Source organism: Neurospora hispaniola (assembly GCF_033458365.1).
Source record: "Neurospora hispaniola strain FGSC 10403 chromosome Unknown B0T23scaffold_2, whole genome shotgun sequence".
In the NCBI taxonomy this organism is placed as follows: Eukaryota; Fungi; Ascomycota; class Sordariomycetes; order Sordariales; family Sordariaceae; genus Neurospora; species Neurospora hispaniola.
In genome coordinates this window covers 767,492-781,516 of record NW_026944407.1, presented here as the reverse complement: position 1 = coordinate 781,516, position 14,025 = coordinate 767,492, and the positions used below count along the sequence as shown (strand labels likewise).

Here is a 14,025-nt window from a genome sequence, read left to right as displayed (position 1 = left end):
GTTGCGAACTTTGTTCATTGGTTCTCATGATGTTGGGTTGAAAGGCGGTATTTCTAGAAGTTACGTTGTCTTCAAGCCCCCAAAGCGGTCATAGAAGCGGTGATGCTAACGCGGCGGTAGGGAATAATTTCAAACCCGCCATCTTCCTCTTTATGACGTGCCCCCTTGCAGCTTGCCTCTCGATCTGTGGTACGTATCTCAAACCCTTACAACTTCAACTGGGACATGCAAGGGGGGCAGAATCGACAATCCTTTTTTTTTATACGTGTCCGGCGGCCAACATGTTTAATTTCCCCTGTCAATAACCAACGAATGTTTTGAGGCCGCCTCTGATACGTTCATGATCCGGTCACTGATTTTATCATTGCATCCTGGTTCCTATCCTCCCAAGGAACATCAACACTGTACTGTGTATACTATGTAATCCCTTTTGTCCATCCTATGCCATTTGCAGGGCTTCCACTGCATGCTGGTACTAAGTAGGTCCTATGATTTGTACACAGTGCAGTGTCGAATTTGCCATTCTACCTATCAGAGCACTTCTACGTGCGTGAGGTATGTACAACTACATCGCATCTCTCACCACATTGACCCCGGAGGCCGATCAAGTTGTCTTCGTCCCAATCCAGCGCAGCAGATGCAGATTCTGCCAAATTTGAGGTTGGAGTGATGCGTGTGGATGTGTGGTCGGTGAAAACTCCACAAGCGCATTGCCTAACCCTGCGCGGAGTTGACCACACGGAGTATCTTTCCCTCTTCGGTGCTTCAGTTGCCAACCACCGAAGCAAGATGTGGACAGAGGAGGAAGAAGAACCTGCAGACCGTGGTGATAGATTGAAACGCAGCGCGGAACAACGGGACTGAGCAACGAGTTAGGAGAGGACAAGTACCAGACTGAAACAGGTGTTGTTGGGCGGCTGTCACAAGCCTTCGTCGACTGAGAGTTTTGAACCCCGCTGCCTCTGGTCCAGGCCAACACCCGGACTCGCTCGGCGAGCAGTTCTACACGTTGGGTCGGACCTGCCCTTTCACCTTTCTACACATCAGTCCTTAAAAGTTTGTTAGCCTCCTACATGCCCCACATCTTCTTGTAGGGGGGTAACAGGGTGGTTGCAAGGCCGGACACGACTATTTACGCGATTTGATTGGCCGAAACTAACCTACGTTCAAGGAGAGAAAGAGTTAGCCGAAGAAATCTAAACACCCGAACACAAACCTCTCAACCAGTATAATCGGGCACCCACCACCCAAGGCCTCCCTCCTATCTTCTATAGTTGGTAAAGTTACAAGGCATTTATAGGTCCCCTGCTTACGACCCTCGTAAGTACCACGCTAACGAACTTACCAGGGCTGATGTGTACATACATAGCGTCCTGTCTCGCGCTTTTGACTGGACGACGTTGGCTTGACCCCGAAAACGAGGGTCGGTCCCGTCTCCGCCCGCTAGGAGGTCATTTTCTGCCCCACTTCTTGACAGCCTGCCCGAGTGGGTTTCTCGAGTTCTGGCACTGTCTCTTCGGGTGAGTAACGCCTTTCACTCGTTACGACAAGGGCGAAACAGAAGAGACAGCGCGCACGGCGAGCATATCTGTATAAGGAAGCGCGGGGCGGAGCCTCTTTAGGTGTGCAGCAGTGCTTTTTGGGCACAAGTGGAAGCCTCCATTCATACAGGGCAGCCCGTTCAGGTTGCCGTCGGTTCGGGTTTCGTGGTCGGTGCCCGCCTTCACCTTCGACTAGCACCGGCAAGTGGAATTCTTAATGCTGGGCTGCTCCCACCCAGAATGGAAGGCCCCTCTCCCGCTACGCTTTAGACTCCCGTCTTACCCCGCGACCTTTTTAGCTGCCACCGCAACCATCGGAGTCTGACAGACAGCACATTACTATCCGCCGCCTTCTCTGAAGTCGTTTATAACTTAGCTCTCCCGCGCCCGGGGGCATATCGGTACTCTACAAACACCTGCACGAAGCGACGACGTCAGATACCGTGTACATACCCGGCGACCGCAACATCTGCAGCGGCCGTGACAGCGCCGATCTCCCAACACAGACGCGACCGACGATCGGGACGAGAGCCCCGCGAGCGACACGATACTGTGATCGCGCACGGGCAGTACTCCAGGAAAAGCAACATAGCAGCCATCGACAACGACCCGGTCCGAGGCGGCCTGTATATCATATTCGCATCACATCCAGCCTGGCAACTGGCGTTTTGAGTGCTCGCTACTCGTGGAGCAAGAGGCAACATGTCAGGCCCCGCCGAAAGTGCTGCCGGACAGACCGCGCCCGCTAGCCACTCCGCCGGTTCTCACGGTCACGGCCACGGTCACGGTCACGGTCACGGTCACGGTCACGGTCACGGCGCCGGAGGTTTCGACCTGCTCAAGAGGGCAACCCAGGCCATGATGTCGTCCAGGTAAGTGTGCGGCTTTCCTGTACAAAAGAAGTTGGACGCATGGAGAATATCACTCACCCAAGCCCTTCTACCTATCCTGTATTCCCAAGCACCTTTCCATGCACTTCTGGGCCCTGGTTTCGTTGCACAATGCCTGTCGTTGGAGTTCCACTGCTCTGGAAGTCCCAATTACAAATCGCATTTACTCCAATCAGTGCACCCTACTTTACCCTTATCATTGCCGGCTTCCGTTGGGCTTCTGGAAGCCCGAGCATCGTTTAGCCACAATCTACTCGACGGCCAGACTTTAAGGGTTTCTGCCGTTATTGTAGTGTAGGTGTTATCCCAAGGACCCTGAGATCCGATCCAGGTTCTGGGCACCTACACCTGCGCTGTCAAACATCGCCGTCCAAAAGTCAGTATGAAAGCTGGATGCACTCTATTCGAGGCAGTCAGCATGGGCGTTGCGGTGGTAACGTCAAGGTGTTGTCAGCGGACTCGAGTTGATGCTCAGCCACCCAGATGATGTTATTTGGATGTCGCAAATCGATTTCCCCCCCTTTCCCCAAACCCAGTTTTCGATGTCATACCTGATGGTGCTGCCAGACAGAAACACCCCTTCTTTTGCTTCTCCACCACCATCAAGAACTCGCAAAGTCCATCAACTCATGGCTCCATCACGACGTCCTCCCCCCTTTCTCTTCTGGAGTCCCGGCCGTCACCGTCTGGACAGCCCTTTGCATCACGTTGAGTCAGGCTAGCGCCGTCATCGCTATAAATCAGCGGATCTCCGTCCAGACAGGGCGGGACCAATCCCAGGGTAGGGCCCCGCCTACCGGAAACTCCCTTGTGCTGGCTTCTGGCACACTGGCACACCATAGGTGCATCGGCGTGCGGATATGCCGCATCAGCATCCCCTTTGGCAATGCAAACCCGCTGTGTTACGTTTCCTGAGTCCTGCCAGGTGCTGGAGGGTCTGCGGTGGTGATAGGTGCACAGCCTGAGGTTACTGGAGTTACAGAGACAGCGAGGATTGACATCCTGAGTGGTCTGACTCGCTGACTGATGTCCACGATGCCCACGAAATGCCCTAATCTTTTTCCGCCCACCCTTCCGGTCTTCCCCCCCTTCTGTCCGACCTGATCTTCTCGAGGCCTTGGAACTGGGCAAGTACCCGCTCTGTGTGCCTCTACATAGTTGTGGACCTGCTTCCTTGTGGCTCGAGGGCCAGGCACCCCACCCATCCTAATCGGCGGCAACCCACATGGCAAGCATCAAGGGTACTTTGGTCTACATCCTCGCGCGTTTGAAACCGATTTTTTTTTTTAGTTTTTCTAGTATTTTTTTTTCTTTTTTTTCTCGGCTCGAGAAAGCAACGGGTTCTGTCGTTTCCAGGCGCTTTTGCCTTGTTGCATCGGATGCTTTGACTGGCTTTGCACTTTGAACAGGCTCTGAACAGGGAAGCGTCTCTCTGGGCTTCTGGCTTTGGGACGATCCCTTTTGAGCAAACCAGATAATTCCCCGGTTGCTCTCGTCATCGATGCCCTGTATATCCACCCCTCCGCCTGGGACAGCTCATCAGGGGCAAGCTCACTGGCTTCACTACCCCCAGCCCACTCAATTTCACGCAACTATCCATCATGAGTTAGCGGATTTCCCACCACGAACGACTGCTTTTTTTTTTGTTTCTTTCCGCTACATACCAAACCATACCCGACCTCACCTCTGTTTCCCCTCACCCCCACAGCTTTTTTTTTTCGCCCCATCAAAGCTTAATACTCCTGTCATCTTGTGTACTGTCTAGACTTCTATCATCATGGAAGATATTAACAAGCGCAGCAGGCCTGCCGCAACCGAGGAGGACGGATCGGACCAGATCGGCTTAGACTCACCACGCTCAGGGGTCGCAACCCCGCAGCCTGATCTCCATGACAAGCGGCTGCCGGGCATTATGAGCTATTTCAACCAGGTTCGTTCCCAAAGCTCCTTTTCGCGCTTCCTGCCCTTTAAGGCGAACGAGCAAACCACAGCTGCCCCCGAAGCCGTTGCGCCCCAGACCGAGGAACCTCCTCGGGCTAGCCTCACCCCTCGGCTCCCATTGAGTGCCGTTGAACAGGAAACACACAGTGTCTCGGGAGACGAGGGATCGCTTCTCCTGGCTCACGAGGCTTTGGGATCCGTGGCAGATGTTACACTGCCAGCAGATGACCAAATGCACCCATACCCAACCCCTCCCACGTCGCAACGGTCATCGGTGCGCAACTTCAAGGGCGACGCGGGCAGTGAGAAGCCAAGAGATGCTACTCCCCCTCCAAGCTCACGACCAGCCAGCCTTCATCAAATGAACGTGCCGGACGGTGGGAGGGGAATCGGTGTTGCGCGTAGGTCGTCGCTGCTGGCGCCCTTGACGGCCACAGTTGATGGTTCGAGCGTGCCCGCACCTCATCTGTCAAATCCTGCTAGCCCTGCCCCCAATGTCCCAAATCCCACGAGTTTCTTGCGCGGTAGTTCTGGAGAACCAGAAGACCTTTCCTATCCGTCTCCGTCTGTTGCGCATCTTACGAAGCTAACAGATGTGACTGCTACAAAGAGCGGTGCTTCTACCCCGACACGTGCGCTTTCGACTACCCAACCGTCGCAAAGTGAGGAAAAGCAGCCCGAGGAGACGAGCAGGACGAACAGCGAAGGAAGTACTGAGAGGGATAACCGCACAGCATCCCAAACACCAACACCCTCCACATCTTCTGGAGGAGCGCCAGCATCGAGGGGAAAGCTTACAATCAAGGTCGGAGAGGCACGGGGTTTGAGGAGGTGCCGAGATCCATATGTGGTCGTGGTCTTTCAGCGAAGCGAGCTGATTTCGCCAGGCCCTCGCCGTGCGGCTGAAAATGACGATGACGCCGCAATCGCAGCCGTCCAGACAGGCGGAATTCCTATTCAGCGTCAAAGCAGTGACTCCGGCCGACCGATGGCAATTCCCATGCGAAGTCGGCAGAGTAGCAACACAAGTCTTACTGACTTCAACACGTTTCGGAGGCGCAACTCGTCCCAATCTCGGCGGTCTTTCACTAATCCCACCTGGGACGCTGAGGCCGTTTTGTAAGTGACTCGATATGTGGCGTTATGCTTGGAATACTGACCAGTCTCTAGTGATGTGGTAGACTCGGACATGCTTGTCGACATCTCCGTATATGGCCAAGGGCCATCTGGTGAGGAGTTTCTTGGACACGTCGATTTCCAGGCCAACAAAGCCGAGCCCATTCGAGGTTGGTTTCCCCTGCAAGGCCATGCCGACACTATGGCCGAGAATGCGCCGACGGGCGAACTTTACGTCGAAGCGCACTACCAGAGAGCCGAACAGAAGCATTTTGGTCCCGAGGACTTCCAGATTCTCCGACTTATCGGAAAAGGCACATTCGGTCAGGTGTATCAGGTTCGGAAGAAGGACACCGGTCGGATCTATGCTATGAAGGTGCTGTCTAAGAAGGTGATTGTCCAGAAGAAAGAGGTGGCACATACAGTGGGCGAGCGCAACATCTTGGTCCGTACGGCCATGTCCGACTCGCCTTTCATTGTGGGGCTGAAATTTTCTTTCCAAACACCATCGGATCTTTATCTTGTGACGGATTACATGTCAGGTGGAGAGCTATTTTGGCACTTGCAGAAGGATGGCAAGTTCGAGGAGAAGCGCGCAAAGTTCTACATTGCGGAGCTCATCCTTGCGATCCAACACCTACACGAAAATGACATTGTGTACCGCGATCTCAAGCCGGAGAACATCCTTCTGGACGCCAATGGCCACATCGCTCTTTGCGATTTCGGTCTTTCCAAGGCCAATCTGACGAAGAACGACACCACAAACACTTTCTGCGGTACAACCGAGTACCTAGCACCCGAAGTCCTTCTCGATGAAGCTGGTTACACCAAGATGGTCGACTTTTGGTCTCTGGGCGTTCTCGTTTTCGAGATGTGCTGCGGTTGGAGTCCATTTTATGCTGAAGACACGCAACAGATGTACAAGAACATTGCCTTTGGCAAGGTTAGATTCCCGCGCGACACACTCTCTTTGGAAGGCCGGAATTTCGTAAAGGGACTTCTAAACCGAAACCCCAAGCACCGCCTTGGCGCTACCGACGATGCCGAGGAGTTGAAGAGGCATGCCTTTTTCGCCGATATCGACTGGGATGCGCTCTCCAAGAAGCTCATTACACCGCCTTTTAAGCCGCAGCTCAAGAGTGACACCGATGTGTCATATTTTGACCCTGAATTCACGAATGCTCTCAACGCCAACGGATCACTCAATGAGCGTGCAGCTGCGCTAGCCAGAGGCTATGCCACGTCCACTCCGCTCTCACCTTCGGTACAAGCCAACTTTCAAGGCTTTACGTTTGTTGACGAAAGCGCGCTTGAAGAGAACATGCACGATCGTCACTATAACAGATACGAGGATGATGAAATGGACGACGTCGCGGATCGCCGGAGGACAGATGATTGGGAAGACGTTCATGGGGCCGACCAACGAGCTGCGAATCGAATGAGCGGTGTCGTTAAGTCTAACACGACTGAAGACCAGATGTTTGGCGGAACCAACTTCGACCCTTGAATGGCCTACGCCGCACAGTTCTTCTTTTGTTCGGTAGCGAGTTATTTCCTCTGTCTGTTGGCTTTGATGTAGCTCTCCCCTTCACCCGGCTTCAGATATGGTAGCGGTATAAGAAAGAAGAAAGATGGTCATTCTTTTTTTTTTCTTTTTTTCGTGCTGATGATGACTTCAACGAGCATCAACCATGGCAAACATGCATTTCTCAAACAAAAGATGGTTCAAATACAAATTGGTATATTATTCGGGTATCTGGCTTGCAACTGAACAGCACACTTTCTAGGCGGGGCGTTAACGGTGGTTGATTGGTTGATTGATTGACTGATAGGGCGTTTCTGAGCCTGCTTGTTGAATGAAGCAGGAGTTTGCATCGCACGAGAAAGCATGATTAAACAAGAAAGAAAGAGAGAAACAAGAGAAAGGAAGGGAAGTGTTGGAAGGCGATTGTATTGTGCGCGTCGGTTGCTTCTTTGGTGAAGCGTGGTTTTTGCGCTTACTGTCTGTCCTCGCTTGCTTGGTGTTGCTGTTGTCATAAAAGCTTCTGTTTTGTTACGGGCGGATGAGAAGAGAGATGCGTATTGTTTGTACCCTGTCAGGATGATGGAATCGATGAGCAGACATCAGCATACATATACGGGCAACTATGTGATCAATGGGTGAGTGAAGTGAATGGGAGAGGAGTTTGTATCATGTATTTTTCATCAACATAGCGCTACCTGAATGACAGAGTACCGAGTACACCTGGCTTGTCAACGCACATTGGAAGAAAAAGATGCTGCTGGGCTTGTCTCTCTCGCTCAACCCGACAGGAGATCGGAGAGATTGGATTATTACAGGAACATTATTCGAGCAATGAAGTTTCTTGTTAGTGTCATTTGCTTGTGTAAACTGTAGCGTCTCAGTAGACGCTACAGAACAAATAATGCTTGTTCGTGAAATAAACCAAAGTAGAACACATCAGAATACATGAAGAGCATTGATACTGGATTTGTATTTCGGCATTGACTAGTAGTATTATGTCGAGCACTGAACGTCGAGGTAGCATAAAATCAACCCCCCTTTCGACCTGGTCCGTTTAACGGATGAGTTTCCAATTCTTCAAGGCCGTATTATCTTGCAGGCTTCATGCAATTTATCTTTTCCTACGGATAAGCAGGAACGAAGAGAGTTGTGAGTGTCACAAAACAGAGTTCGAGGGCTGACCTGCCAAAAGAATTGACGAAAGTCAGGAAGCTAGTCTATATCAGATGGAAGTGTTGAAGGTTCTCATGTGTCATGACAGATGGGATTGGAAGCCCAAAGACCAGCTTGAAGCCCTGGGATTTGGTAGGTGCTGTAATGTGTCATCACGGTGGTGATATCTGGGGATACAGGTCATGATATTTTTTTTTTTTTTTTTAAAAAAAAAAACCCAAAAAAGAAAATAAAGAAAAAAAGAAAAGAAAAGAAAGGTACTCCATTAGGTCCTGTGAATAGTGTAAATGGGCAGACGTTAGAGAGGCGTTTGGGAGAGGGGATATCTTATGTTTGAGAATGCAGACAGTATCATGACACCGGGTATGCAAGTACATGCTAGACACTGGCGCTGGCAAACTTTCAGAGTAAGAGGATGTATGGAGTTTACTGCCATTTACGTTGGCCGATTGGATGACCTCTAAGAGTTAGGCCGAGTTGCTCGCGTCCTGGTTATTGCATGGGTCTGATGTCGACTCATAGGATGTTAGAAAACATGTACTGTACTCGTCAGTCCTACAGCTCATGACTGCCTATACTGTAAATTGGAAATTATACAAGTAATTTTACTTCTCTACGACACACGGAGCTGGCTTCGTTCAACCAGTAATGGGCAAGAGGTTCCTCTCCAGTCATGAAAGCGCCATGTGAAACATGCGCACACCACCATCAAACCATCACCAAGCCCATGTCGTGTCGGTAGTTGGCATTAGATGGAGAGCTGAGGAAGGAGAGGCTGGAAATGATGGGATGATCCGCGCATGGGATATATCAAGACACTGGCTGGCTGGGAGGTATCGGTCGATCGCAACATCTGTTTCCATCTTTTTCGTAGACTTTTTTCCGTTCTCTTCTTTCTTTCTCAAAATCTCGGATTTGGGTCTATTTCGAGAAGACTGGGTTTAAACGATGTCTGGATTAGATGATCGGGAGCGAAGCGACTGGATGAGTACCGAACGAGATGAGACGAGTCGCTTAGTGGTGGGCACCCTCCTCCTCCTCCTCCTCAACGAGCCAGTCCTCGACAACGGCGGCGGGGGCAGCGGCATCGGCACCCTCCTGACCTTCGACCTCGACGGCCATGTTCTCGTACTCCTTCAGGCTGGAGGCGAGATCGGCTTCCTCGGGGGACTTGGGGGGCTTGGGGAGGTTGAAGGTGGCAACCTGGCCGACAGCATCGGACTCCTTGATGGGGGTGGGCTTGTACGCCTTGAGCTCCTTGAGGTAGAGCTCCTGGACGAAGTCGGCTAGATAGAAGAACACGGGCAAATGATGTCAGAACCAACTGAAGATGCGCAACAAGGAACGGACGGGTAAATGTATAGGTGGGACACGTCGGCTGAATTATATTGGGGCATTGAGAGGTTGGACGAGCTGTCGGGCGACGTGCGGCGAGGCAGGCTGGAGGAAATCGATGGCAGGTGGAAGAGAACAGGATCGCGGGTCGTCTTCCACAACAGTGACTGCTTGTATAATCGAATTGTTGACATTGATCGACATACATCGACCAAGGGATCGAGGTTAAGGGTGTTGTTGTCGTCGTTTCACATAAGCTAGTCGGATGTCGTAACCGAGCTATCCCGGAAGGTGTTCGTAAAGTCGCCATCGAGGAGTCGGGACCGTATCGTACGCTAGTCGTCGTCCATGCCCGGAGCTATCCAACCTATCCGTCGACCCGAGGGTGTAAAGTGGTTTGGACACAAGAGAGAAAGGGACGTACCTCTCCGCGAGACGGTGGGCGCGATGAAGGTCCTCATCTGGGGGCGGGCAAGGCGGGCAACGGCCGCGACGGCCTGGCGGGCGCTCTGTGCGTTGATTAGCTCATTGTCCGATTCCGATTGCTGTCGCTGTCGGCCAGCCTTGGTATTTCGATTCCGAGCTGCGACCCGGCATCGATTGCGGCAGTCGCCCAGTAAAAAAGACGTACCGAAGTCCGGGAAAGCATTTTGAATGTGCTGGGCGAGATGCGTGACGCTGCGAGGGGAGGTAGCGAACTGAAGGTCACGGTGGAGGTCGTTGCTTGCGAGACTTTTCAAAATATCCCGGTTGGACATCCATTGGAGGTTCTCGGGTCCGGCGTGCACGGACGTTCTTTCACCCCTCCCACATGGGCCATGGCAGGTGTACCAAACGCCGATGCTGTCACGTGATATCAGTCATTGACCACAGGCGAGTACCACGACTGAAAGGCTTGGAATCTACGAAAATGTTAAATGGAGGGAGTGGTCATATGAGATTCTCACAGCATCGATATAATGAACGCTGGTGCTCCGATTTCCAACATCAAATGCCAATGGTAAGACCTCATGGTTTTGCGGTTGATGAGGAGAAGCCAGGGTGGTGAGTGGGGACATCCCCAGTTTCCACTCTCTAGTCTGACATGAGGTTGGTCCAAAGTCGGCTTCCACTGTGTTCTTGTCATGACTGATCTGGCTCAACCCAAGCTTGTGTTTCATTACTTTACAATTACACAATGTTTCCCTGGTTGTTGATATTTGTTTAATGTACAGCTTTAACCACGTCTAGCCAGCGCCAGCCAAAACTTCACCACTAATCAGTAATGGATCAACATCAGATCACCGTATCATCCCATCTCTTGTTAAACACAAGCCTCCTGTCATAATTGGTATATCTCAAACCATCGTATACCCTCAAGCCAACACGGGAAACTACTGCTGACTATCTTCAACTGTTCATTTCCAAGCCAGCATAGCTATGCTTGCTGCTTTCTCACGACTTCTTCCCTTCTTTATACCCGGTTTCTTGGCCTGTAAGGTTGCCGACCAACTGGATATCGCTGTTGATGAGTGAAGTTGTCACTTTTCCGGAAATGAGGACCACCCTGACGGCCGCGGCGGATGACTGCCCATGACTTGACAATGGCGTAGATACCAAAACAGATGGCTGCAACGATGCAGTAAGCAATGACGGCCGAGTTGCTGGCATCGGTGAGTTTGAGGCCAAGACCACCGTTGACGACGGCAAGAATCAGGAGAATACGACCCCACCAGATGTGAGCATAACTGACCGCACCGCGTTCGCGGTACTTCACGAAGTATTTGTGGTGCATGATTCCGAGTACTGGCTGGACAAGAAGGAGGAATACAATGGCTGTTCCGAGCTTGGTGTGTGTGTTGTTGAAGAGCTTTTTGCGAACTGTCAGCAGCTGTTGTTCACCCTTGTGTGCGGTTCAAGAACAAGCAAGAGCCAGCGCTTTACATACCATATTCCTCTCTTGCGCAACATGAATACCGAGGCCGAAGCCAATCCACATCATGACGAAGGCAACAGTCTGCCAAACGGCGTGGGCAATCCAACTTCCGGCTAGAGGCATGAGCATCGAGCCCAAGGGATAAAGAGCCGCAAAGGTGGCCGTCATGATGCCAGAGTGTGCAACCAAAGCCGCATCCCTGCGCCTACCGCCAACAACAGGCGCGAATGGATTGCCAGGTCCTACAACATCTCCAGGATCGTCGCTGCCGCCTCCGCCGTTGCTGCCGCCTCCGCTTCCGGTTCCCGGTTCTTCGACGTCTGCCTCGAGGAAGGGGTTACTATCGGAAGAAACAGTCGCCTGGGTGAGATCGAGTTGGAACTGGTCATGGTCATCATGCTGACTGATGCTTGCGCTCTTGCTCGTAGTCGCCAGAGATGATCCCGACTTCCACGCAGCAATCCATTTCGACGCAGTGTCCGTCAGGCTGAGCGAGCCTCCGTTCCAAGTTTCACAGTTTGGGCAGACGACGTTTGCAACCATGACGCCATTTGCCACTCCGCTTCCCGCAAGCAGACCCAAGGCTGCCGCCGAAGAACTGGTGTCCTCCTCTGGCATCGAATGCCCGGTGCCAAGGCGGGATGATAATGTCAGGTTACCCGACCCATCTTGGTACATCACGAACATGTTGGACCCCTTCATTTGATCGCCCGTGCCGAGAGCTACCCATGAGTATGTCGACGGCGCTTGAATTTGGAAATATATGTTGCCGGACCCCGAGTCGGCGGATGATTGGGGGATGCCAAATCGAAAACAGACATTGTCGGCACCGGTGGCGCAGTACTTTGGTGTGGTAGCGTAGACCGCAATGCTGGCTACAGAATTTTGTTCGTCCATGAGTATCAGACTGTTTGTGCGTGAGAATATGTGATGATGCTGAGATTGGACCTACCAATTAGCCCTGAGGCTAACAGCGACATCTTAATGGTCTTCATGATTCAGGTCAATTGTCGTTAAGTGTAAGTTATCAGGCCCAAGCTGATAGGATATAGAGGCCGAGTCTACAAATGATTGAACAATGTTGTAGGAATGAATATATCAAGTAGCGTCCCTGGGCGACAGAAAGAGTTGGGTTGGCTCAATGAAATGAATGTTTGGATGATGATCAACTCGAACAAAAGCTGGCACTTCGTTGAAGTCTTGAGACAATGGCAGGCGCGAGGGGAGGGGCAGATACACATCCATATACCTACTTCAGCTGTATGTGAATCTGGTCTCAAACATGGCACGGCCACACAAAGATACGCATGTAGCTTGTCAGCCAGCAGCAGATGCCAGCCCAATTTCCTTTCATCCCTTGGCCCACATCAAATCCAATGTACATACCTCGGTCACCACTACATGTTTTGGGTGGAGGTTCATCTGCAGAAGACTTTGTGGAATGCAGGGCGTCGTACATGCTGATGACTGACGGCTGACTTGTGAGCTCGCGAACCGACGAACGCCAGCTGCATAAACTTCTCAAGCCATCCAAGCCATGGCTGGAGCGCGAATGCATCGGTTTATCGCACTTGGCGGAGTCCGTCCTCGAGGAAACCTTAGGAACTTGGGTCCTGTAATGGGATTGTGATTCCACGGTTTCTCTTACCTACTCCTTATACGTCTCTGCATGCCTTACCTTGGCATACTTGGTATATCAAATTTGAGCAGCAGGCAAAACCAGAAAGGGTTTGATTTCCTCGTGTACCCGAGTCACAAACGCTGAAGACTGCTTGCTACACAAAAACCATTGTGTTTCAAAACTCGAGTTTGTACGGCACGTTGGCTCTCCAAGATTTCACCTCAAAAGAAAACATTAGACCTGCCTGACCCATCCAATGGTTCTAGCATCTCTATCCAGGTACTTGGTTACTGACAATCACGGCACAGGCACAGCCGCTCCACCGGAAAGAGATCCGTATATATACCGGGCCGCACCTACAGCTGACGTGGTTGCACACAACACCATTCAGGACTGTCACTAGCTACAGACAGAAAGCGTCTGCTCGACGATTCCTGATTCGGATGCTATGTACGTGTAATTCGTATTACGGTATACCTTTATGTATCAAAAGTTTTCCGAATCTGTATCTGCTCGCTTCTTTCTGTGTTGAGCATTCGGCTTGCTGCTCCAATAAGAAGAGAGAAAAAAAAAACAAAGAAGAAGAAGAAAAAAAAAAAAACCGAACAAAGGCATCGAGGGAAGGAACTCTCCACAAAGCCCAAGGAGTAAAAGGTAAAGAAACCAAAAGTTTATGGGTTGACAACTTGAAACCACATCTTTCCTAACCGACTTGGTCTGCAACCTTAACTTCACCCAAGTCCCACCATGAACACCAATGCCCGTCAGTTCGGCTATGCAGGCTCGGCAGGGTACACTAGAGGTAGCTCTACAGGGCTGAAATGCATAACAACTATAAACAACTCTAGCGTGGTGTAAAGTACCACCTTCTTAGGTTTCAGGACAGGCAGACAGACGTTTAAATGACGGTTGATTCAACAAAATACTCTACATACATATGCAGAAGATTCAAGGTTAGGTAAGTATTG

The 14,025-nt window shown here is 51.4% G+C and overlaps 3 protein-coding genes across 3 annotated transcripts; 1 reads left to right on the top strand and 2 right to left on the bottom strand.

The window, feature by feature from the left end:
- Window positions 1-4,208: 4,208 nt before the first annotated feature.
- On the top strand, window positions 4,209-6,995 carry B0T23DRAFT_393132 (serine/threonine-protein kinase sck1; the record flags this gene model as incomplete). The annotated part of the gene is made up of 2 exons (XM_062838059.1): window positions 4,209-5,491; window positions 5,543-6,995. 2 exons carry the CDS (start codon window positions 4,209-4,211, stop codon window positions 6,993-6,995), a joined length of 2,736 nt encoding a protein of 911 aa, XP_062695072.1.
- Window positions 6,996-9,200: 2,205 nt separating this feature from the next.
- Window positions 9,201-10,170, bottom strand: B0T23DRAFT_393131 (ATP synthase complex subunit H-domain-containing protein; the record flags this gene model as incomplete). Its single annotated transcript, XM_062838058.1, has 3 exons — window positions 9,201-9,472; window positions 9,946-10,030; window positions 10,153-10,170. The coding sequence occupies 3 exons, from the start codon at window positions 10,168-10,170 to the stop codon at window positions 9,201-9,203; spliced, it is 375 nt and encodes a 124-aa protein (XP_062695071.1).
- An 804-nt stretch (window positions 10,171-10,974) lies between these two features.
- B0T23DRAFT_311124 (CBD9-like protein) lies at window positions 10,975-12,895 on the bottom strand (the record flags this gene model as incomplete). Its single annotated transcript, XM_062834624.1, has 3 exons — window positions 10,975-11,310; window positions 11,449-12,343; window positions 12,819-12,895. 3 exons carry the CDS (start codon window positions 12,893-12,895, stop codon window positions 10,975-10,977), a joined length of 1,308 nt encoding a protein of 435 aa, XP_062695070.1.
- Window positions 12,896-14,025: the final 1,130 nt, after the last annotated feature.